The 21297-nt window shown below is 52.4% G+C and overlaps 3 protein-coding genes across 3 annotated transcripts; 2 read left to right on the top strand and 1 right to left on the bottom strand.

The window, feature by feature from the left end:
• Positions 1-2698: 2698 nt before the first annotated feature.
• Positions 2699-7329, top strand: NCLIV_020760 (conserved hypothetical protein; the record flags this gene model as incomplete). The annotated part of the gene is made up of 4 exons (XM_003882272.1): positions 2699-2741; positions 3934-4428; positions 5112-5144; positions 7259-7329. The coding sequence occupies 4 exons, from the start codon at positions 2699-2701 to the stop codon at positions 7327-7329; spliced, it is 642 nt and encodes a 213-aa protein (XP_003882321.1).
• A 1585-nt stretch (positions 7330-8914) lies between these two features.
• On the bottom strand, positions 8915-11146 carry NCLIV_020750 (conserved hypothetical protein; the record flags this gene model as incomplete). Its single annotated transcript, XM_003882271.1, has 2 exons — positions 8915-9709; positions 10397-11146. The coding sequence occupies 2 exons, from the start codon at positions 11144-11146 to the stop codon at positions 8915-8917; spliced, it is 1545 nt and encodes a 514-aa protein (XP_003882320.1).
• A 3588-nt stretch (positions 11147-14734) lies between these two features.
• On the top strand, positions 14735-20075 carry NCLIV_020740 (conserved hypothetical protein; the record flags this gene model as incomplete). The annotated part of the gene is made up of 8 exons (XM_003882270.1): positions 14735-15049; positions 15520-15600; positions 15990-16030; positions 16333-17731; positions 18160-18447; positions 18802-18925; positions 19388-19523; positions 19808-20075. The coding sequence occupies 8 exons, from the start codon at positions 14735-14737 to the stop codon at positions 20073-20075; spliced, it is 2652 nt and encodes an 883-aa protein (XP_003882319.1).
• Positions 20076-21297: the final 1222 nt, after the last annotated feature.

Below are 21297 nucleotides of genomic sequence, written 5' to 3'. Positions count from 1 at the left end.
CATCGCAGGCGAGGCAGTCGCTTGGTGCCGGCGCGGGGCTGCGGAGGGCGTTTTTATCAGCTTGTAGAAAATCAGGTCGCCTTCGGGGTCGTTGAAAACGACGGGGGAGACCCGCGTCAAGAAGTGTCTGTGTCTTGTCTTTTTCGCCTCTCTGTCGTGCAAGTGGCAACGAGATGTGCGCCACGCGAAGACACCAGCGCACACTTTTTCGGTGCCCTTGGCTCGAGTCTGTTTGGAGGGCGTGGCCTCTGCCGGTGTGACTTGTCTGGCTGCATTGCAAAAACCGCGTTTTTTCTCCGCAGATTGATCCGTTGGCAGCGGAACGAAAGTCGCACTTCCACCTCCGGGGCCGCGACGGGGAAGAGTTGAGAGAAACCATGTCACAGAAAGAGACTGCGTGTCCATGATGGAAAACGCTTGCACGGAGTGAACGTTCAAGCGCCCGAAGCGAATTCCATTCGGATTCTTCCTTTTTTTGCGCGGGTTCAAAGCAGTGAGATGTGCAGACGGGTCACACCCTCTGGACCGTGAACAAGGAGGACTCCGGGGGGCTGAAAGGAGCCAGCGGAAGGAGACACCGAACGAATGCAAAAAAAGAATGTAACGCCTCGGCCCCGTGTGTGAAACTGCATGCGGGGCACCAAGCCAAAAGTGTGGAAAAGCGTTTCGACGTGTGCGTTTAGACGACTCAGGCTAGTTTTTCCTGCTCGATTTGGGAGCAGAGACAAGGCGAGTATTTCGTTTTTTGATCCTGTCATTGGGGGAAACTGTCCGGTTTAGTGGTTTGTTGATGGTGTCGGACGTCTTCTGATGTCCGGAAGGCAATGTTACCCACGGAAAGAAAAAGACAGACAAGATACGGACCATGATGTACCTCTGCATGCTGTTCGATGCCTCCTTCACGCTTCGTGCTTTTCTTCTGTTGTCCCTGTACCTGTTCCGTCTCTCTCTTCTGCCGTTTGTCTCTCCTTTTTTCACGACCTCGTTTGGTGCCTCGCCTTGCGTTTCTCTCCCTCCCTCTCTCTCTCTCTCTCTCTCTATATATATATATATATATATGTTCCTGCCGACTTTCCATGTCTTCCTCTGAATCTCTCGGCGTTGGTCGGCTTCTCTGCTGACTGCGCATCTGCGCGTTACACGAGGAGCACCGGTACCAGACTACAATTCTTGGCATGTCACGCCAAACGTTTGTGTTCTGGATTCTCTCAAACTCGGCCCCCGAAGGAGAAGATATCGCTGTTTTTTGGAGCCTCTTCGCGTTTTAGCTGTGTGCCCACGCAGTAAAGCCACACGATTCCCGACACACTGTACATGGTTTCCGATATGTCTTACGGGTTCCCAGAATTGTGTAGTGTACTGGCGAAAGCCGGCTGCATATACCGAGCACCGTTCACGAGATAAGAGTTCGGGACACTACGGGCTACAAAACGATCTGATACTCTGAAAGCGCTCCGAGCCCACCAGGAGACTGCAGGGGCTATCGGCACGTGACTGCTGCCTGTTTGAAGCAGATGGTTCACTTGTGCGTAGTGACTGGTGCTTAACTCTAAGATGACCAGTTTGTCTCGAATCGGAAACCAAAACAAAGGCAGTCTGTTATCGCGGGCGCTTCGTGTCTGATTGTGGGTCCTCCAGAACGGCTCGTTGTGTTGGTTCGTCTAGAGCTTTTCCTTCTCCGCGACTTGTGCATCCTTCCGGCGCTTGTCTATTTTGACTCGTCCACTGCAGGCCGTCGCTCCGTCTCCACACCCCCCCCCCCTGGTGTCTCCCTTTTCTCCTTTGTCCCCTTATCAGTCTCTGTTCTTCCTTTTCCAGACAAAAGCAAGCTCTTTCTCCAGCCACAGGTAGAGACCTTGGTCCCATCGACTGTCTCCCCTTGGCATCCACAGACGGTCACGACGGAAGTGAAGTTCGTTCCGTAGCATCTGTGGCATCGCCGGAAGTGTGAGCGTTTGAGGGTCACCATTTGCCTTCACGGCCACAAGAAGACTCCCATGTCACAAGGCAAGAACGCGCAAAAACGAGAGCGAAGGGATAAGAGACAGGAAGGTCCCAGCGGTGCATAGACTGAAGGCCGAACGGCCGACGAGGGCGCATGCAAAACCAGTGAAAAAAAATCTTACGCTCAGTTTTAGATTCCCTCACGAATACAGGGTTTCTACCCTCATGATGGCGAGCAAAAGGACCAGAACCCGTAGAGGATGAAAAAGGCGTCTGGCACTCGCAGCGAGCGAAAAACCGATCCCAGAGCATGTCTCGCACTTGTGCATGCAGCCATGAAGTGTCTTTGCAAACTCTGTCATTCAGCAGTTCCTTGATCCACATGGGGAAAAGCGGTTGGATCTGCAGTTTCCTTTTAATCTCCGTACGTCGCTGGATCGCAGTCAAAATTTTCGAGTCCACTGTTGTCTCCCGACTGCTTCTCGTGTGTCCCCTCTCATTTCGGTTCTCGCACGGTCTGTGAAAATTCATCGGCTCTTCTTTCCGACACTGAGTTTCCACGCATGCAAAAACTAGCAGAAGCCTCAGCTAGAAATAGTATTCGTATAAAGGCTTTTCGACGCCTACCGCCGCTGTAAAGTCGGAAAGATCCCTCAGGAAACCGAACCCAACCGGTAGTCCTGCCGGTCGTTAACACAACGAAAAGCGAGAGAAACGCACTCGATTCGGGTGTCTCGACAGCCCGCTGACGACCATGACCCACTACGAGCACGACTACGGAGGTTCTCGAGACGAAGGTAACAGCATAAGCAGAATAGATAAAGTTCCGAGTTAAACGAGCTTCACGCCCTACCCGGTCTCCAAGGGCCCATTCGTTTCCCGGAAATCCGCTTTTCTCCGTATACGCTGTGGCCCCGAGACAGATTCCAGTGTTAATGATCCCTTTCCATGTCGTAGTTCACCCTAGTGAAGAAGATATGTGTGTTCCCTTGCAACTCCAAAAATCCGAAAATAGATGAGGTCGCTTCCTGTATTTGTGTCTGCACGCAAGTGTACGCGATCGCAGTTGTCTAAACGCCTTTTGTGTTCACCGGGTTTTCTGGTCACATAAAATAGAAGCATCGAGGTTACAAAAAACGGTAGAGATGGCGATGACGAGAAGTCAGCGAAATGCGACAAGGCGGACGAGTAGGTGAAGCTCTCGCCGCAGGAAGGGTGCACAGGAATTTGTCTCTGCCGGACACCCGGTAAATCTCTACTTGTCCATGTGTCATCTGCTTGTTCCTCGCCTCTTGTCTTTTTTTGTTTGCATCTTCTTCGCCTTCTCTTCCGTCTAATGCCTTCCTTGCTCTCCTTCAACTGGATCACCGCAAAACCTCGTCGCCGACTCCTCGAGACGTTGCTATACCTGCATCGCCACCGAGGATCTCTTGAATTGTCCTAACTGACGTCTCCATTTCTATCCCTTTTCTGTATCCTGTCTGTCCCACGTGACGCGTGTTTGATGCGCCGCCTTTTTTCCTGTGCTTCTTCCCTGGTTGTGGCCACGTGCGGCTATAATTGCTGCTCTGGGCCTTGAATATCCGCGGGGTTCGTGCGGGTTTTTACGAAATGCTTCGCGTTGCCAACCTTCGGCAATCCCGTGCTTGCCTTTCTGCTTCGCCCTCTCTCTCTCTGACGCCCTGCCGCCACGATGGGGTCTTCCGTGGTGACTTGCGGTGTCGCGTCTGTCCCGTCTTTCTGCCTCTTCCGAGCCTCTGCGCTTTTGTTTCTTTTCTTCTTCCCTCCTTGACTTCGGGAAATGTACATTTATTTCCACACAAATTACTTCTACGATATCTTGTGCCCGTCTTCTTCGGATTCTGATGTCGATGCTTCCGTCTCGGGGGGCATGTGCTGCGTTTGCCGCCGTCTCTCTTCTTGATTTTTCGGTTCTGGCCGGTCGCTGTCGTTTTCTCCGCTGCATGCGCTTTTGCACATCTTGCGCAGACGCAAATGGCAGGCACTCTGGATCGAAGTCGTCTGGAGCCGGCGCGGATGAGGGATGCGCGTACGAGATTGTGAAGAGTGCGCCAAAGCCGAAGATGCGCGAGTATGCGAAGAAAGTTTTGAAGAAGTTCGATGGAGAGTCCTCAGATAGCAGCGACGACCGAGGCAAGAAGGATAAGAAGGGAAAGAAGAAGGGGTCAAAGCACAAAAAACGGAAGAGCAGCAGTAGTGACGACAGCAGCGATTCAAGCGAGAGCGAAGACAGCGAGACAGAAGGCGTGCCTTTCTTCATGATGGACGCAACCATTCGGTCGGCGTTCGAAGAGCGGAGGAGGAAGATAAAGGAGGCTCGCAAACAGGCGAAGAAGGAGAAGAAGAAGGAAAAACGGAGGCTCAAGCGAGAGAAGCGTCGGGCGGAGAAGGAGAAACGGAAAGAGGAGAAAAAGAGAAAGAAGGAACAAAAACGGAAACAGAAAGAAGAGTCTTCTGACGAGAGTGAGGAGGAAACTTCGGGACGGAAACGGCGACGTTCATCCTCTTCTTCGTCTGAAGGCAGCGACGAAGAACACTTGTCGTCTCGAGGTCGCGCAGGAGAACGGGGAAAAGCAGATGCCGATTCACGGAAAACAGCCACCCTCGCAAGTCGAAAACACGAACGCAGCGACGAGGACAGCGATGCTAGCCACTCCTCTAGGTCGAAGAAGGTAGGCGAGAAAACGGAGAAAGGAACTGATTCTTGCTCCGAACACATATCGCTCACTCCGATACACACGAGACCGAATCGGAACCAGCTGCACAGGCCGCAAGGAGGGTTCCCTAGATAGGACCGAGCTGAACGTCGTCGCAGCATTTTGTATTTGCGCGGTGCCATGCGTGTGCAAAAGTCTCCTGCCTGCTTGGGTTTCCTTTCCATCGAGCAGGTGCCCTTTTTTCCCAGCTCTGGGTCGCTGGGTCGTAAGTATCCCAGTTCGCCCAAAACAGTCGCAGCATAGTTTTGTAGTAGCAACTGTTTAACACACGGCTTTGTATAGACAGAGTATATCAGGTCGACTTCTAACGGGCGCTTCCAGAGAAACACAGCACAGTTTCCTCCATTATCAGCACTGCGCTTGAATGTGGACGCTCGATAGGTGGAAATGACCAGAAGAAACTCGTTTCCTGTGGTTCCTGTCTTTCAGCGCAAGACGAGCAAGTGACTGTGAACCTCGTGGGTATGAGGGCACAGAGGCGACCGAGTCCCGGAAACATGCGTGTATCAGCTGCCGTTCTACGTGGCACTACCCTCTCACAGCACGTTTCTCCGGCTGCATTTGAAATTCCCCGTGGCGGGCTGCAAACACGAGGGTCGCTTGCGTGATTCATCTTATTTGGTTTAGCGAACACTATACCCTACAGATTTGAAGTGGGCAAGTCTCTCTTGCCGCCTGAAGAGCACTGTGTCTGGCGGCCAACCTGTTAGGTTTTGACAGTCGGGAGCCATCGAGAGGCTCCTCGCGTCTGTTTGTTCCTCTGCAATCTGCTATGGTTGTGGCAACTCGGCGGCACGGTGATGCCTTCTCGTAATACCCTTCTTCATTTCACGTTGTTGTTTGTGAAGTGGTTCGCTGGGTAGCGACAGTCATCGGCGCGAGATTCACCCATGTAGCCGGCAGCTGTTTGATACGTGCGCCCGTCGTAGAGATGGTCTTCTGGGCGTACACCAGTAGGTATGCAACGCGATGAAGGACATTTCCGTCGCACCTGCTTCCTAAGAATTTCTCCTGTGATCAAGACGTCGCATGCGCTGTCCTGATCCAAGCGCTAAGCGTGCGGCCTTTTCGTTTAGATCCCGTGTCAAAATTACACCACCCTCTGCTTTCGCTAAAAGTAACGCCGCCGCTGTGATAGGCAGGCCGCACTGCGAGGCATCAGCTCCGTCCTGGATCACCGCTCGGAAGTTACAGAAGTGAGTCAACAAACAGCAAACGCGTGCAGGCAAGCAACTGGCATATTCACTCAAGTCCAAATGTCAAGTGCTGGTGCCGATCCCTGCCGTAACTCTTTTTGTATTTGGTGGAGGTGACGACTGTCTCTGGGGGTTTAAGCGACTGGTGACGGTGTTGCCGTGAAAAGTTTCCCTGACAAACGCCCAAACGGTGGCACAAAAATGGGCGGCTCAGCAAACAGACAAGCGCGTTCCCGGAACGACACAGATTCGCTTTTGCGTCATCCTACAGACTCACATCTGCATAACCTGAACGATTTATCGAGACGCCGGTCCTTGCATGCCAGTTTCACGGTCGACACAAGATACAAGGCTGGAGGGATTGCAGGGGAGGCAACTCGAGCCTGCCACTTGACAAGGCAGGGGCAAAGAATACGGAATTCGAGGTTCCCAAAATACTGAGATACTGGTAAATATAAAAGGCACGCAGCGTGGACTGTGAGCGGCGTGGACTGTGGTGAGCTGCAAACGGAAGTGGTGTTGACAAGAGCTCCGAAAGGTCATTGTGCACATACCTGCCTCGTGGACGACCTCAGCACCGTGGGAGGTTGATGTACTGCATGTTGGAGCGTACTAAAATCAGCAGTGCCTTTTATCCAAGCGAGTTAAAATAGAATTACGTGCAGATGTCCACGCAACACCTGCCTGATGCCAAGGGCATCGGTAACAGCAAACAGATGAGCCGAGCCCATGGCTGGTATAGAATACTGAAGGCTGTCCGGGACGGATATTCCCCCGTGTGCACCCAGTGTCAGCAGGGAGGCTAGAGTTTTCGCGATGTTTGTTCACCTCAGCGAGATGTGTTTTGCACAATTTGAGGAACAGGTGTACTCGTGGTGAGGGGGGGGGGGGGGGGGGCAGAATATCCTGGCTCTCTTTGGAGAGCCTTGCTTCTGTCACTGGATACTGTTCAAAATACCAGCCGCTCTTACTTCTCTCCCACGACTTCTTGGAGAGGAGGACGGTAGCGTGGCAACGTCAAGGTGCGCAAAAAAAAAGTGTCTAAACGTAAGCCTTTTTCCTCGATGGAGATGGATTTTCAAGCTCGATTGTTCGTTGCCGTGGGTCCACAAAACGAGAAGCAGTGTGCTGCTTCGCCTGATACTGGCACCTTTTGAGGGCTTGCTCATCCTACAGTTCCTAGGGTAAACTGGATATCCGTCAACGGGAAGAAGATCCAGAATCATGGGATGAACGTCAAAGGCAACGGGCACAGGTGACGCTGTCACATACATGCACGTCCGATCTCTCGGAGGAATGCTCTTGTCTAAGCTCGTGTGACGTTGCTCCCTCCCGCTAGTCAGCAGTTTTGGCACGGCGTAACGTGAAATTTTGTTGCAGAAAAAGAAGTTTCCGTACCGTGGGATACAGACCAACCGAACAACGCTTTGGTGCCTCGGGAGAAGGTCTAGAAATATTACAAGATTGAAGCATCGCTATGATTGTTTCAAACAAAAGCAACAATTAGCTATAGGCTCCTCTTCAGGAGCAGGAGGGATCTGCTTGGGACGAACCCTCAGACCGCGCAAAGGGGCTGCAGAACTGGCACGTTCGCCGAGCTTGCACATGGAACGAAAAAAATATTCGGCACACGGAAAAGTAATGACTACGAAGGCAAGTTAGACGCGTCACTTGCTGCTTCTTTTTGGCGGTGGGCAAGCCTGCAGGAGAAGCACCAGCCCGGTAGGATGGCAGGATCGCAGTTCTCTCCATGGTTGAATCAAAGCTGTGACCTTCTCGCACACTTTCTCGGTCCAATAGGTTGGAAAGAGTTCTGAATAAAACATGGTTACACCTTGGGATCTTTTATTTTTCAGAAAGCAGAGGCATCTGCTGGCATTCTCAGGCAGTCCCCTAAGAGTGCATGCTGCTGACCCTTCTACCTGAAAAAGGAGAATGATCGTCGAGAGTACATTAGTCCAACGGGCCTGCGAATAACACAGGAAAACTCATAACACCCGCTGTTCACCACCCGTATTCGGAGTTAGCCACACCCCAATGTGAAGTTGTAGGCCGCATGCTACTTTGTACGACAAGCCCTTTCAGCTGTATTCCACAGCATGTAAGAGAACCTGTACTGAGTTACGTTTGCGTAGTGCTGATGGTGTCATTGGCCGTACCTGCCATGACCCGGGCTTGAGACCGTGTATCGGTAAATGGATCATAGAGAAACGTGGCAAGGATTCCAAGACGTTGTGTTACCAATTCGTGAGAAGCTACTCAGCTGCGACACCAACTCCCTTTTTTTACGAGGACGCTGCTCAAAATCGGGATATGAAAGTTCTGTCGAGACACCTTCAGACCTGGCAAGATGCCGGCACTTTTACGAGCTTAGAAAGACATGTGAAGGTAGAGGAATGCCCTCTCGCCGTTGACCGTTTCGAGTTCTGCCAGTTGTTTGCAAGAATCTTACTTTGATACAGTTCGTCCAACAAGAATGGGCTGTATGATGGATTTGCAACGTTCGCGGAAGAGGTGTGGGCTGTCGAATCATCTGCGTTACCAGCCATCACACGCAAGGGGAGGACAAAGCAGCTATCCACGAATCTGACAGAACGGCGAAGTTGATTCGCCGATCATTTAAAACGACCAGAAGAAATGAGACAGTTTTCAAGACACGCCCCAGTCTTTAGCGGCACAAACACAACGGCCGAAAACGGTTCCAAAAATACCACGAGAACTGTTGTACTGTTACCTCGTTTCACAGAGTAAAGCCAGCGGAGACCGCTCCGGTCAACCCTTCGTCGGCAGGGCAGTCACCAACCGCGACACAAAGGGAGACAGAGAGTTCCAAGGGTTCTTCCTGTCTTTCTGAAACTAGGGAAGATAGGGATGAGACATCTCTAGCCTAGTCAATGCGAACAAGGACGATTCGTTATGGCCTGCGCCACAATGCAGGGTACACAAGGTGTAGCCTGCCGTTCGAGCAGCACCGCCCAAAGTGAGGGAGTGCTTCACTCGTCAATAAGGGCAACCCGTGACTGTTTTGCTTTCCGGTCACGTACCTGGTGTAACCATCACCAAAGGCTCTTTGGGTTTTGCAGTGGCATGCGTGTTTGAAGCCTGCGTAGCCCTGCTGACACTCGTGTGCTTCCCTGGTTGTGGCTGTTGCAGGGGTAAGAGCTCTTTGACAGCAGACATATCACCTTTCAGTTCCTGTAGCTGCTCGACCACACGGTTCCACGCAATCTTCTCAGAAGAAGTAGTCTCTCGGGATTTGGCCGCTGCCTGCATCTCAGACTCGAGTCTTTCGACAGCGCGCATCGCTGCTTCTGAGTGGTTTGCGGCGTTCTTTGCGTCTGCCGCCAACTGCTGGCCTTGTGAGTCTGCTGCAGAACAGAGGTCGTCGATCACTTTCGATGCTTCGAAAAGCAGTGCGCCCATCCTTTCTTGAAATTCTTTCGAATTTGTGAGAAACACATTTTTCATATCTGCTCGTATTTCATTCCGGTGCAAAGGTTGCTCGTCGATGAGTTGCTCCACAAGCGCCTTCAGTGCAAGCATTTGCTCCTCCATTTGTCGCTGATGTGTGTTTAGGCTGGCGAGCTCCTTCTGGCCCTCTACGAAAGCCTGCCTTTGTCTCATTAAACCCTCACTCAGTTGATCCACTTCACTTGCGGTCCAAGGCAAAGTTCCATCGCGTAACCGCTTCGCCAGTTCATCTGCCGTCGCCACCAGACTTTCCAGAGTGTCTTCCCTTTGTTTCAGACGGTGCAGCTCAGCAGCCTGATGTCCGACCAGGGCAGCCATTCCTACCAGTGCTGTGCCCAAAAGCGCTACGACGATGTCAAACTGTAGATCAGCATAGGCACACAAGACGAAAAGTCCAGAAAAAGGCGCACACTTTAGCGCGAGATTCAATGGTCATTCCTTGCGGAAAGGCACGGCGCAGTATTTCGGCTGGTGGGCACTGCTTTCTGGTGTGAGGCGTGTTGCGGCGGCGAGGCCCGAGATTCCGGAAGCGGTTGGTATGTCCTCTCCCTTCCTGCACACCTAATCCTGCCCGAGCGCCTCAGAAACGATCAGGATCCGCATTGCACAACAGCTTCGTCTGCTTCCTTTCTTGTCAGTTAATCCCAATGTGCCAACAGTGCCACTATCTGAACGCCGCGGGGGTGAAACAGACGTTGCTTCAAATGCGCGGTTTTTCTGCTTCTTCAGCCAGGGCGTAAACAATGTTGAATCCAAGGAATGCAGGTCAGAATCGGCGTTTCCCACCCTGGAGTCTCTTACCGATCGTGCGACAATTCAGCAATTAGCTGGGCGGCGAGTGATATACGTGGCTGACAGCGCGTCCCCCGTTCTGCCCCAACTACACATTCCCAAACAGCGACCTGCTGAATACGCATTCGTATCCCAAGTGAATGAGCTGCTTGGTATACCGTTAAGGAACGCATGCAATTCCACTGTTTCCCTCGCGAAGAAAATGCTCTTCCATTTACGGTGTTCAACAATCTCCGTCGAGATGGTGAGCCGTACCTCTCTGTTTCTCCTGCCAAAGCGTTTTGACCTCCATTGGGACATCTTCTGATATGCTGTCTTCATCCTTCGTTTCAGAGAACGCCGATGACTTCTTCTCTCCCCCGGTCTCGCAGTTTGTGCTTTTTCCCCCTCGACGACGAGGCTGTCACTTTCATGTGAACCTTCAGGTAAATCCAACTCTTTGGGCTCGGCATCAATGTTGGACTCCTGCTCCGAAGAGGTCAAGAAGGTCTGTGCGCTGAGGAACCCCGTGTTGGAGCTGCCATCTTGGCGATCTTCCTTCTGCTTCGTATACATATGTACACTGTTCACCGTTTGCCGATCGCCGGCACGTGGTGGTAGACGGGAATCCTGGCCGGGAGAGGAACTGTAAATCCAACCGTACTCTTCACTTTCGTCTGGTCGATCGCGAAGATATATAGATGACTTGGATGACCTCCTGAAGCGGCCCAGAGCTAGGGGGGACAGCAAGTGCTCCTCCTCGTCAGAACTGGTGTTGTTTTCCTGGTCAGTGAGAGTCTTCTCATCCGGTGCTGCAACTCTCAGTGGAACGTCCGATTGGGCGTCAGCGAGGAGAAACGGAGACTCGAAAATGGATAGACTAGGGAGTGCGCCGGAAAAGCTTTTTTCAAGAAGCAATGCTTCGCCCTGTGACAGATGAAACCCGCAGAGGCTCACCAGGAGACTCCGTGCCAGTACACCACCGCCTCTCGGGGACGCGCGCAAAAAACGGCTCGGACTCAGCATTTCTCTCCTCTCTTATGGCGAAAAAGCGTTCGTCGTGCTCCACATCAGGTACTCATAATTAGAGGTTGAGCCTAGCATCGATTTCGCGCTCTGGCCATATTTTCTACATGCAAGTGCTCGAGAGAGGCGAGCACCCTTCGCCTCCGTGCCGTCTCCAGACGGAGCAGCGTGGGGCTAAAAGCACTTTTTTTTCAGCTAGTCAGAGATCTCGGTGACCCCAGAAAACCCACACGTATCAATGTGGAAAAAATCCTGTTCCGAGGACCAATCAGTATACACAGAGACAAAACTCCGTCGGTCATATCTAGGGGCGGGTCTTTTCGATTTACGCAAGGACCCTCGTCGTTCCGCCCTTCTCTTACGCATTCGCTCTCAGGTGACAAGGGGCGACAGAGCAGTGCCTACTCAAAAAAAGACGCGGGATGTCGGGGAAGCAAATCTGGATTTCCCACAGCTTGAAATAGGCTGCTTTTCCGCCTTTGGTGAGCGATGAAGAAGGATAAGTCCACAACTGCGGACCCAGCTGATGCGCAGTCCTTCTCGATAGCCTGTGTGTTGGGGGGGCTCTGGTCCGCACAGCGGGAGGTACTGTCGTGCACGGCCTTTCCGTATGAGTTTCCAGATTTTGCAGATAGAGAAACGTGAAGCGTCATCTCGATTGTGTCCGATAATGGGGGTTGAATGCTGAAAGAAAAGCCACTGTCGTTGCTGAATGGAGCCAAGCAGGTGTTGGGTCTGGCCAAGAAAGTGCTAGCGACTGCACACTAGAAACGCGGCTACCGCCAGTTCGTCGGCTTCGAAGAATCGACGTTTAGTCCGCGGCATTAACATGTTCGCAAACTATTCGGCATGAGTGAAATATATGTCACATGACTCATCGCTGAAAGAAAAACACACCTGCGTAGCAGCATTCGTATAGAAAGGCTCCCTACCGCTCTAAGCTGCAAAACAGCATGTGGAACACGGATGCCGGGACACCACCACAGAGATCGTCGAGCTGGTGCAAACCTGAAGTGAAGGCAGTAGAACGACACAAGCAAAAACGGCACTGGTCTAGGCTAGTGTTGGGCAATCGTACAGTGTTCTGGAAGAGGAGCCAAGTTGGATTCCATCTTTCCGAGTGAATCCAGGTGCCTGTCCCTGTGTACTCGGTGACCATGCAGACCCTCTCGGGGTGTACACAGAAAAAAGAACGCGAAAGGCCGATACAGCGAGGTGGCACGCGACATATTCCCCTTGCAACGCTACAAAAGCGCACCAGCTCCTGGCGGGCCGAGACTTGGCCGACGATCTCGTCCATTTCCTGTCAGCAACGGCCGAACAATCCTAGCCATGCTGCACAACTGCTAGCCTGACTGCCTGGAAATATGGCGAATTCGCTGGCCTCGGTAAAGGAAACTACTGAGTTCCGTACATATCGAACAGTCGACGGTTACATCTTGGAGCGGTTGGAGACGCAGCCTTGAAAGTCGGGCCCCACCGGCATCCTCGTTTATGGTTCGCTGAACGGACATCGTAGAGCGGGTGTATAGAGAGACCCCGTTTCCGGCGGCGCTATAAATGGAAGAGATTACGCATTTTTGCAGTAGTACTGAAGCTGACAAAAGCAGGGGACTGTGGTGGCAGGTAGATATAGGCCCGAAAACTAAACTGCCGAAGGATGCAAAAAAACTTCATGTGCGTGGATGCACGTCGATCCTTGCTCGAGTACCTTCTCGTCTGAGAACACAGCCCGTGGCAGCTGACGGTTTTTGTCCCATAGTCGAACAACTCTTTGGTTCAGGCCCGATGGTTGCGTCGCTGTCCCTATTCCCAGCATAGGGTTACGAGCAATAACGAGGTGCTGCTCGTTCAGAAATGACGGATGACTCGATAACCTGGTGCCTGACCTATCCGTGAGTCGAAGCATGAGAGATACGGCAAAATCGGCACTGATCACGTGTTCCCAATTTCGCGCTCAATTAGCGTCAGCAACTCACCAGAAGCGACATACTTTCTGGCTGGAACGAGTAACTTGAATTGCTCACAGCTGCCGTGCGGGCTTTGTTCTGCCGCTTCAATTCACTAAGGGCGGCCCAACTATGTAACTCTTCACTGAGTTGCGCGGTGAAAGCCCCTCCCTGCAGCCGACATGGGCAATAGCAAGGGATTTCTTTTCTGTTCGCCAGTCTTCATCTTCACCCCCTGTCACCGTGGAACGACACCTGGAGTGTCGGGTGCCGATCGCCGGCCGCCGTGCCTGGCGGCCCGTAGTCAACGACTACTGCCAAGATTCAACTTCCTCCTCGAGTGCTGAATCAAAATCCGCCCGCGCTACTAGCATCATATGAGGCCGGATCTTGTGTAACGGTCCTTCTCTGTGTTGAAAATCTTTTTGCCTCCTCGCGAATCGATGCTGCGATGCCTTCGGCACGTCGAAGTAGTTTCCAAAGAACGCTCGGCAAGATGCCGTATACCTACGGCTTTAAACCTGTCCATTACCCCTCATGGAGTGCAGTCCTCTGAAAAGAAACCGGCGGGGGGACCGTGGCCTGCTGTAGAAGTATTTGGGCACTTGGAATCAGATGCATTTCTTCCGTGTCAAACAGCGCCACGTGGGTTGACCACTTTAAAAGCTACTCTGGATCTGAATTGGCTTCTTTTTTCGAGCAGATCAAAGAAGCAACAGTCCGCCGCCCGTATCTTTTCGGTTCCACATTTCGTTGGAATAGCGGATCAACCGTCAGGCCGCACACGTCTCTTGTCAGTTTCTGTGTTGGACCGAAAAACGAACCGGCTGAGCTCATTCACACTCTCACCTTCACTTTTCCGTGACAAAGTTCCTCGCAATAACTTAAATTCGTGCGACAGTCCGCAAACTACGGTGCTTTGCTAGAGAATATCTATTCTGAAGTGGGAACTTGGTGCACGACTGTAGACGAAGTCGCCGTCTTCCGCCGGGGGTTTGAGGTATTTTGTTGGGAGATTCTCTCTCAAGCAACCGCATCTCTCGACAGCTCGTCCAGCGGTGCATGCTCTTTCGAGAGGCTGCGTCGGGAAAGATCCTTACTCGCTGCTGCATAAGCAACAGGATTTGAAACTTTGCATTTTTTCGTAAAAGAGACCTTTCAAGCAATCTGCAGCATGATATGTGCTCCTACCAATGATACTTGCAGCTGGAAACCGGTGTTCTTGTGCGAACTTGCTGTAGAACCGCTCGATATTGTATTCATCACTACGTAGACACCAGGTTGCTGGGTGTCTCACCTGAGGCAAAAGGCAGTTCTGAGCGATTACAAGTGAATTTTTTCCCTCAGTTTTTAGTTCACCTTCTGTCGATTTCTTTGTATCAAGCAGCTTACCGCTTTTCGGTCCTTTATGCCGTTTTGTTCATTCGCTTCTAGGGCCCGCAACTGGGCGGCTGCATCTGCCATCTCAAGTGCCTCGCAGCAAGAAAGCATCTGCCGTTTTTCTCCCTCCGTACTCCTGACTTTTTTCGCGTACACCCGTTGATCACAGGCTTGTAAAAAAGGACCGTGGGCGCCCAAGTCTTCCAGTAAAAACGCGCAGTTGTCTTCTGCGTGGCTAGTGCCGGAAAGCGTTGCAAACATGGACTCGTGCCAGAGAGAAAGAGGCACAATCTCGATTTCCAGAGAACAGCGTATCGAGGACGCAGATTCTTTTTCTATTGTGAATGGCGACTGTGTTACGGACGCTAGATTGGCAGCAAGCGACAGTTTTTCTGCAGCGAATTTCGCTGTTCAGTCGTCGGCTGTGACGCTGCCTGACCGACAAAAGTTACCCGATGCGGCCACAACAGAGCTTTCGGACTTTTGTTATATTCACGAGCTCCAAGACGAAATCATCTTTATTCTTCTGTCGTTTCTTGGGCCTCCTGCGAGCTCGTTTCGCAAAATTGGCTCGGTAAGCAACCGCAACTCTCCAGGGCTTCCCGCCCTGTGGTGCGCTGGCGCTGCCTTCTGGTGTAGGCGCCCCTGTCCTGGCTTTGTAAAAACCTTTCCTGCGATACGAGTCTACGAGGCGCCTCCGTCAGGATGTTTCGGTTCACACGGACCTCTGCTTCTATCTGCAGACTTGGACCTCCTCCCAACATCCGTGCATGGACACCAAACGGAGAGATACGGGCAGTTTTTTACTCGGGTGGAAAGCTGCAGGAGATATGTCTTCTTTGCGTTCTTTCGCCCGAATGGTTCCTGCAGGATGTGCAGGGCAAACATTGCACTCTCACGGTAGAGAAAGCAGTCAGCACCTCGGGGCAGACATGATATGGAATTCTTTTTTCATTCTGGTGCCGGTTCTCGTCCGTTGGAATGCAGGGCTTCCTGTTTCCGTGATTTATTCTTTCCATGCGGGGATTTGCTTTTTGTGTTCAGTTAAGCCGTCGATTGCGGGCGGCAGTGACAAACGAAAGGCTCTGGGAAGAGTTCTTCACAAAGCGATTCAAAGACAAGATAGTGAGTCCGCACACTTTGCGAGTTCCGTTCTTCACTTTGTTAGCAGTTGGGATTGCCTCATATCTCCTTTTCCCCAGGGGTATCTGCGTGAGGCAGGAATCGATCCCTCAGTGGGCCAGGTGCGGGTACGTGGCCCTCATCCCCAATCGATCTCTGTGGCGAGACTGTGCACGCCATTCCTTTCTCTGTAGTTTGTGTCACGGAGCAGTGTTAGATCTCCTTTGTCACACGGAAGAAGTTTACGGAAAATACGCCAACCATCCAACTGCACCCGTTCTCTGAGGTCAGTTTCGGTTCCTTCATTGGTGGCACGACGGAACGGGTTTCTCTCGGCGTGCTTTGTGGAAATCGAGTTTTGGGGCGATTCGCATTCTCGGAATACAATGGAGCACGAACCGAAGATCTGTGCAGAACGAGCACTCGTGAAGACGTTTCAAGCCGATGTGTGCTTCCAGGGTTTATTGCCCAGTAGACTGAAATCGTTTGACGGCTTTGCGTCTCTCGTGTCTGCCAGAATTCACCTTCAACATGGCGGTACAGCACAGCGGACGCGCCTCCTGTCCGTCCAGCTCTTCCTCTGTGGCTGTCCTTGTCTCCTACCCCGCACTCGCAAACGACAGCAAGTTCTTCACGTGCTCTGTCTCCCTCCTCACTGCCTTCCTCTTCTTGTTCATGTTCGATGGACAAATTCGAAGCCACCAGCCTCCCTGCATGTCTAGTATCTCGCGCGAGTTCGGTGGGCTTGGGTGACAAAACTGTCGTGCCCTCTGCGGCTCCGCTGGGGTGTGCTTGCCGTCTCGATTTGGCTGTTTCTCCGCTCCGGTGCTCAAAACGCGATCCAGCCTATTCGACGGGTTCCGACTTTCGCGTGTCCCCTCCGACCTACCGGCGCATGGAAGCCTCTGGGGCATCATTTTCAACGGAAAATTCCCTCTCTCCCCCTCTTTTTCCATGTGGCGGTTTTCGTGAACTGACTTTGTTGCCGGAGTTGCCCACTCGTGAAGAAGCTACTTTTTCGCGTCGATCTTCTTCCGACAGCGTTCTCGATAACGCACTTGAGTGTATGGGCGTTCCCTCAGGAGGGAAATGCTGGAGAGGAAAATATCTGCTGAAACATTCTCTGGAAAGGAAGTTTGCAAAGGCTCAGTTTGACCTGCAGCGAACCTGGTTCGTGGACAGCCCGGCGCTCCGTCCCTCCCTGCCTGATGGCGAAGCGGAAGCAACGGAGGACACGCGCAGCCAAAGTTCGAGGTCGTCTGACTCCTTTTCGCTGGATGGAAGCCCCTCAAGCGGCGATGGAGGCAATTCACAAGAGAGAGAAGATGGAACGTCTTCTCCATTGCTTCCGTGCACGTCGGCTCGGCATGGCGGCCACCCCAGACACCTGTGTCACTATCGGCATCCACATGCTGAGTGGCCAAGTGCCTCCGCCGCTCTCAGAGTTCGGCCTGCCATGAACGCGCCCAATCCGTCCACTTCCGGTCTCTCTTCCGCGCCCTCATCTGGAGGGGCTCCTCCTGTGTGCGTCCTGAGCCTGCGCTTCTTCGGTGACGGCGCGGGCCTCCTGTATGCGGCAAGAGCGGGAGGCATTGAGGCTTTGTGCCCAGACCGCGGTTGTCATTTGAGAACTTTCTCTCTTCGTAGGAGAGGTGGTGGCAGGGAGGCGGGAAGGAGGGCGAGGCGCGAAGAGACGCAAACGTTTGCAGGGCGCCAGTTGATGACGAGGGAAAGGATTCAGTGGGATCCGAACGGCATAATACCTCGGCAGGCCGGGGAAGAAAGTCGCGATGAACACCCGTGTCAGATGTTTGACGCTCGATTTGTTTCGGGTTCTTCCGAGGAGAGTGACCAAGACAGTGAAAATGAAGAGCCAGATGAGGCTGGTAGCCGTTTGGATAGGCGAGGATCTGAAGCCGTGGGTGGAGTAGAACGACGAAACCTGCGTGAAGCCGGCGGACTTGAGCGGCCAGCATTTGCTCTCTGCGTAGCTGATACTATTGATGACGCCCTTGGGCGATGTGAGGATGCCAGGAACAATGCGCTGGCATCTCAGACGCGGATGCGACTTGCGGAATCCGCAAATTTTGAGAGACAACGCCCTTTGGTGATCGGTGGATACAGCGACGGAAAGGTAAGCATCAAATGCTGACAAATGCGGGAGCTCGCGTCCCTTCCTGTCGCTCCATACTACTCGAGCTTCTTTGTAGAGGCACCGGCGAAGCCTGGGACGAGCGACAGCTAAGCGGCGCCGCGACGTCTTGTCGATTGAACGGTTCTTCGGGCACCTATCCCCTTGCTTATCGCGGCACCGTAGACTGCCGGTAAACCAAATCGGTGTACGTACACTCTCCAATGGACATTCATATCCTGTGGGAAAGTGTGTGCGTGCGGAAGTAAGATGGTTCACGCACCTTTCCAGGTGCATGGGCTTCTCCTCCTGTGTTTGTTGTACACATGAGGCCAGGTAAATGCAAGTGGAAGGTTGCCTTCTGTGTCGTTGGTTCGGCCGTTGCGAATTGCCTACGATCCTGCTTGGTGAGGTGTGTTTTTATCTTTCAGATCGGCGTGTGGGATTACTGCCATCCGGACCGTGTTCTCGAGCACCTGGAAGTCACTACACATCGGCACCGTGGCCCTTCTGCCGTGAAGAGCGTCTGTGCTATTGCTGGAGGCCTTGCCGGGCGAGGAGGCTGCGACATCCTCGCTGGAGCAGAGGACGGAGGCGTAGCGCTCCTAAATGCAGATCGATTAGACATTGGAATTGTTCAGCGTCTACGAGGCCATACGGCAGCTATTCAGTCTATCGCCTGTGAACGCGAGAGTGGCCTAGTGTTCACTGCATCACGTGTGAGTCCACATTTCGCAGGAAGGAAGGTCGCGTTCCCGGATACGGGGAGACTCCTTTGTCGCCGGAAAATACCTAAAGCCTATTCAGACAGTGCATGCCACAGGTGTGTGACAGGAACCTGTAGAATACGCTCATATACAACATACCTTTCAGAGCAGGTCTGATATGTCGTGTTTTACTGTCGCTTGGCGGAGCGACAAACCAAAAAAAGTGAATCAGATACGGGAAAATCCTGCACAGCGGCATCTCCTGGGGCTCGGTCCGATGAGATGTTTCCATCAGAGAGGCATTTCACGCCTTTCTCTGTTTGTCCTCATCTCGCGGTTGCGTTCCTTTCGGATATGATTCTGCAGGACCGTTTGGTTCACGTTTTTGATATCCGTGCTGGCGACCAGCCGGTGGCCTCCTGCGGTAGACATCACGACTGGGCGATGTGCGTTCACGTTCCGGATGGTTCAGGCACACGGATTTTCGAGAGTGAGTTCCTGTCTGAAGGGGATTTGTCGACTGTTTGAAAGGTTCCAAGCGGTGTCAAAGGAGTCGTCCGGATCTAGTCGTCGAGCCGCAACTCGTTGACTGATGCCGCTGTACAGCAGTGTGCCCGTTTGAATGAATAGAACACGACGTCGAGGTTCAGACTCACTGGACATGAAGTGGTCCTACCGTGGTGTCATTTTCTGGCTACCGATAGTGGGGATTTTCTTTATGGCCCGCAATTGGCACTAAAGAGGTAGACCGTGATTTCCGCTGGATCATGCGCAATTCCCGGTGTCAGGTGCACTGTGAAAAACTGTGGTCGAAGCTACATATTTATCGAGGAAGCGTAAGGGGATGGAACTTATGTGAAAATAAACTGTCGCCGGGGTTCTCGAGCTTTGCGACTGACCTCCATTTTGTCGTCGAACCACTATCTGTGATATCTGTGTGTTTACTCGCTAGCGGCTGACAGGGCAGTTCATACCTGGGACCTGCGGAGGTTGCTCGGTGATTCCCAGCAGGCGGGCGCTGACAGAGGCAAGACAGCGAAGGCGTTAGCAGAGAGGCACCGGCATAAACAACTTATCAGTGGCATGCGGTGAGTTTTGAAAGAAAGTAAAGGTATTCCCGCAACGCCTTACCGGTTGCCTCGGGCATACGCACGTACACAACGTGATCAAGGTCCGGTCCTGTGTCAACGGCGTGGCAAAGTTCACTGGCGCTGAAGTGCATCTTGCAACAAGTGGTTGGCCCCCTTTCGCGCCGGCACTGTAGTTCTCTCTGAAAGCACAACAACTTTTAGCCTGAGGCCTTCCTTTCTATTTCCTTCGAACAGCGTATATCGTCTCGGACTCTGATTCACATCCTGCGCTGCACATTCAGGCTGGATGCCTTTCGGCTCGTCAGTTGCTCTTTGGACGGCTGCGTTTTGTTGTCAAGTCTAGAGAATCGCGAACTGGGCACACAAGATGACAACGCCGTTGGGCAACACACTGACTTCAGTGTTCTGAGGCGAGGAGGAGAGACACAGTGGATGCTGGGCGTTGACTTCGCTGAAACAAAAATGGCAACATCGACAGTAGACGGGGCGATTCAGATCTATCATCTGCTCCACCTCCATACACTGCCACGGTGCTTCTTGTACACCTGAGTATAAGTCGCTCGTGGGCAGTGAAAACGCTTGAGAGTGCGCCCTGGGACTCTGAGTACCCTGAAGAATGTTCGTGGACCGGAAGCGTTGTTCTGCTTAATAATGGCAGCCTCAAGTTGTGTCTAATATCTTCAGTGCGGTCTTCGGGTACGCTGATATATATATATATATATAAGCCAGGCAAATACATCCAGAGAGAAAAACGAATAGCAGGCGACATGGCGGGGGCCTTATTCACATAGGAAGCTTCACGCCGCATGACCTCGGTGGATCGTTCGTCAAGCGTTGACCAATGGTTGTTTGGATCTGCCGTTTTGTGACTGTCGAAACAAAAATACCGTAGGTCCTGAAAATTGTTTATGTTCTGTGGTGTTCACTGCCACCTGCCTGTTTGCTACGTCTTGTTTTTGTCACGAGGGAAATTGTCAGTATGCCGGCGTACACCATCGCCGCTAATGGCGAGGGGGTCTTGGGCTTCTTTCATGTGTTGTAGCACGCCGCGCGGCTCTGGGCAGATAAACGCTTGTGGATGCTTCAGGTCATGCGGAAATTAATGTTGTCGCGACAAGAGGCAGCTTGCCATATTCAACGCCTATTCCGGTCCAGTGTGACTGGTGCAGATGTGCTCGAGGCATCCGTCGCATATCTAGCTTCTCCTTTGATAGAGATCTTGGTGGGCAGGCTGCTGCAGTTGCCATTGTGTTCTCAGATCGATTTTCAATTGTCTTGGACAGGAGTTTTGCTCCCTTGAACCGCAACACGATATATGCGTGTGTTATCCAAAAACGCTTAAATGGCCAGTCCTCTACAGCGGGGCGCCTCGACGCTCCCAACACGCGAGCGTTGTATGGTCGCTGGCTGTACCGTTTTTGAGATAGGTGGTAGGAGAGTAGATTAACTTGTGTGTGTATATTAGGCGTTGCATACATATGTGTCCTGTAAGCACTGCACGGCGCACGTCCGACCGGATACGCGAGTTCTCGTTGTTACCTGCAGTGAAGAAATGATAGAGAACCATCTTGCGAATCGCTGGAAGACTGAGTCGCCGGCAAGTTGCAGAGGCCACGGCAGCCAGATCCGGCTGTGACCTAACACAGCAAGTTGTGTCCCCTTCGGTCTCTACTAGTTTGCATCTGATAGCGGAGACGTCAGCATGGGCTGACGAAGTTCAGGAGACACATTGCTGCAGACAGTTGCCGTGGGATGCATAAACTTATCAGGA

This window comes from Neospora caninum, chromosome VIIa (assembly GCF_000208865.1).
Source record: "Neospora caninum Liverpool complete genome, chromosome VIIa".
Classification (NCBI taxonomy): Eukaryota; Apicomplexa; class Conoidasida; order Eucoccidiorida; family Sarcocystidae; genus Neospora; species Neospora caninum.
Note: the sequence above shows the minus strand (reverse complement) of the source record. Positions and strands in the feature narration are given on the sequence as shown.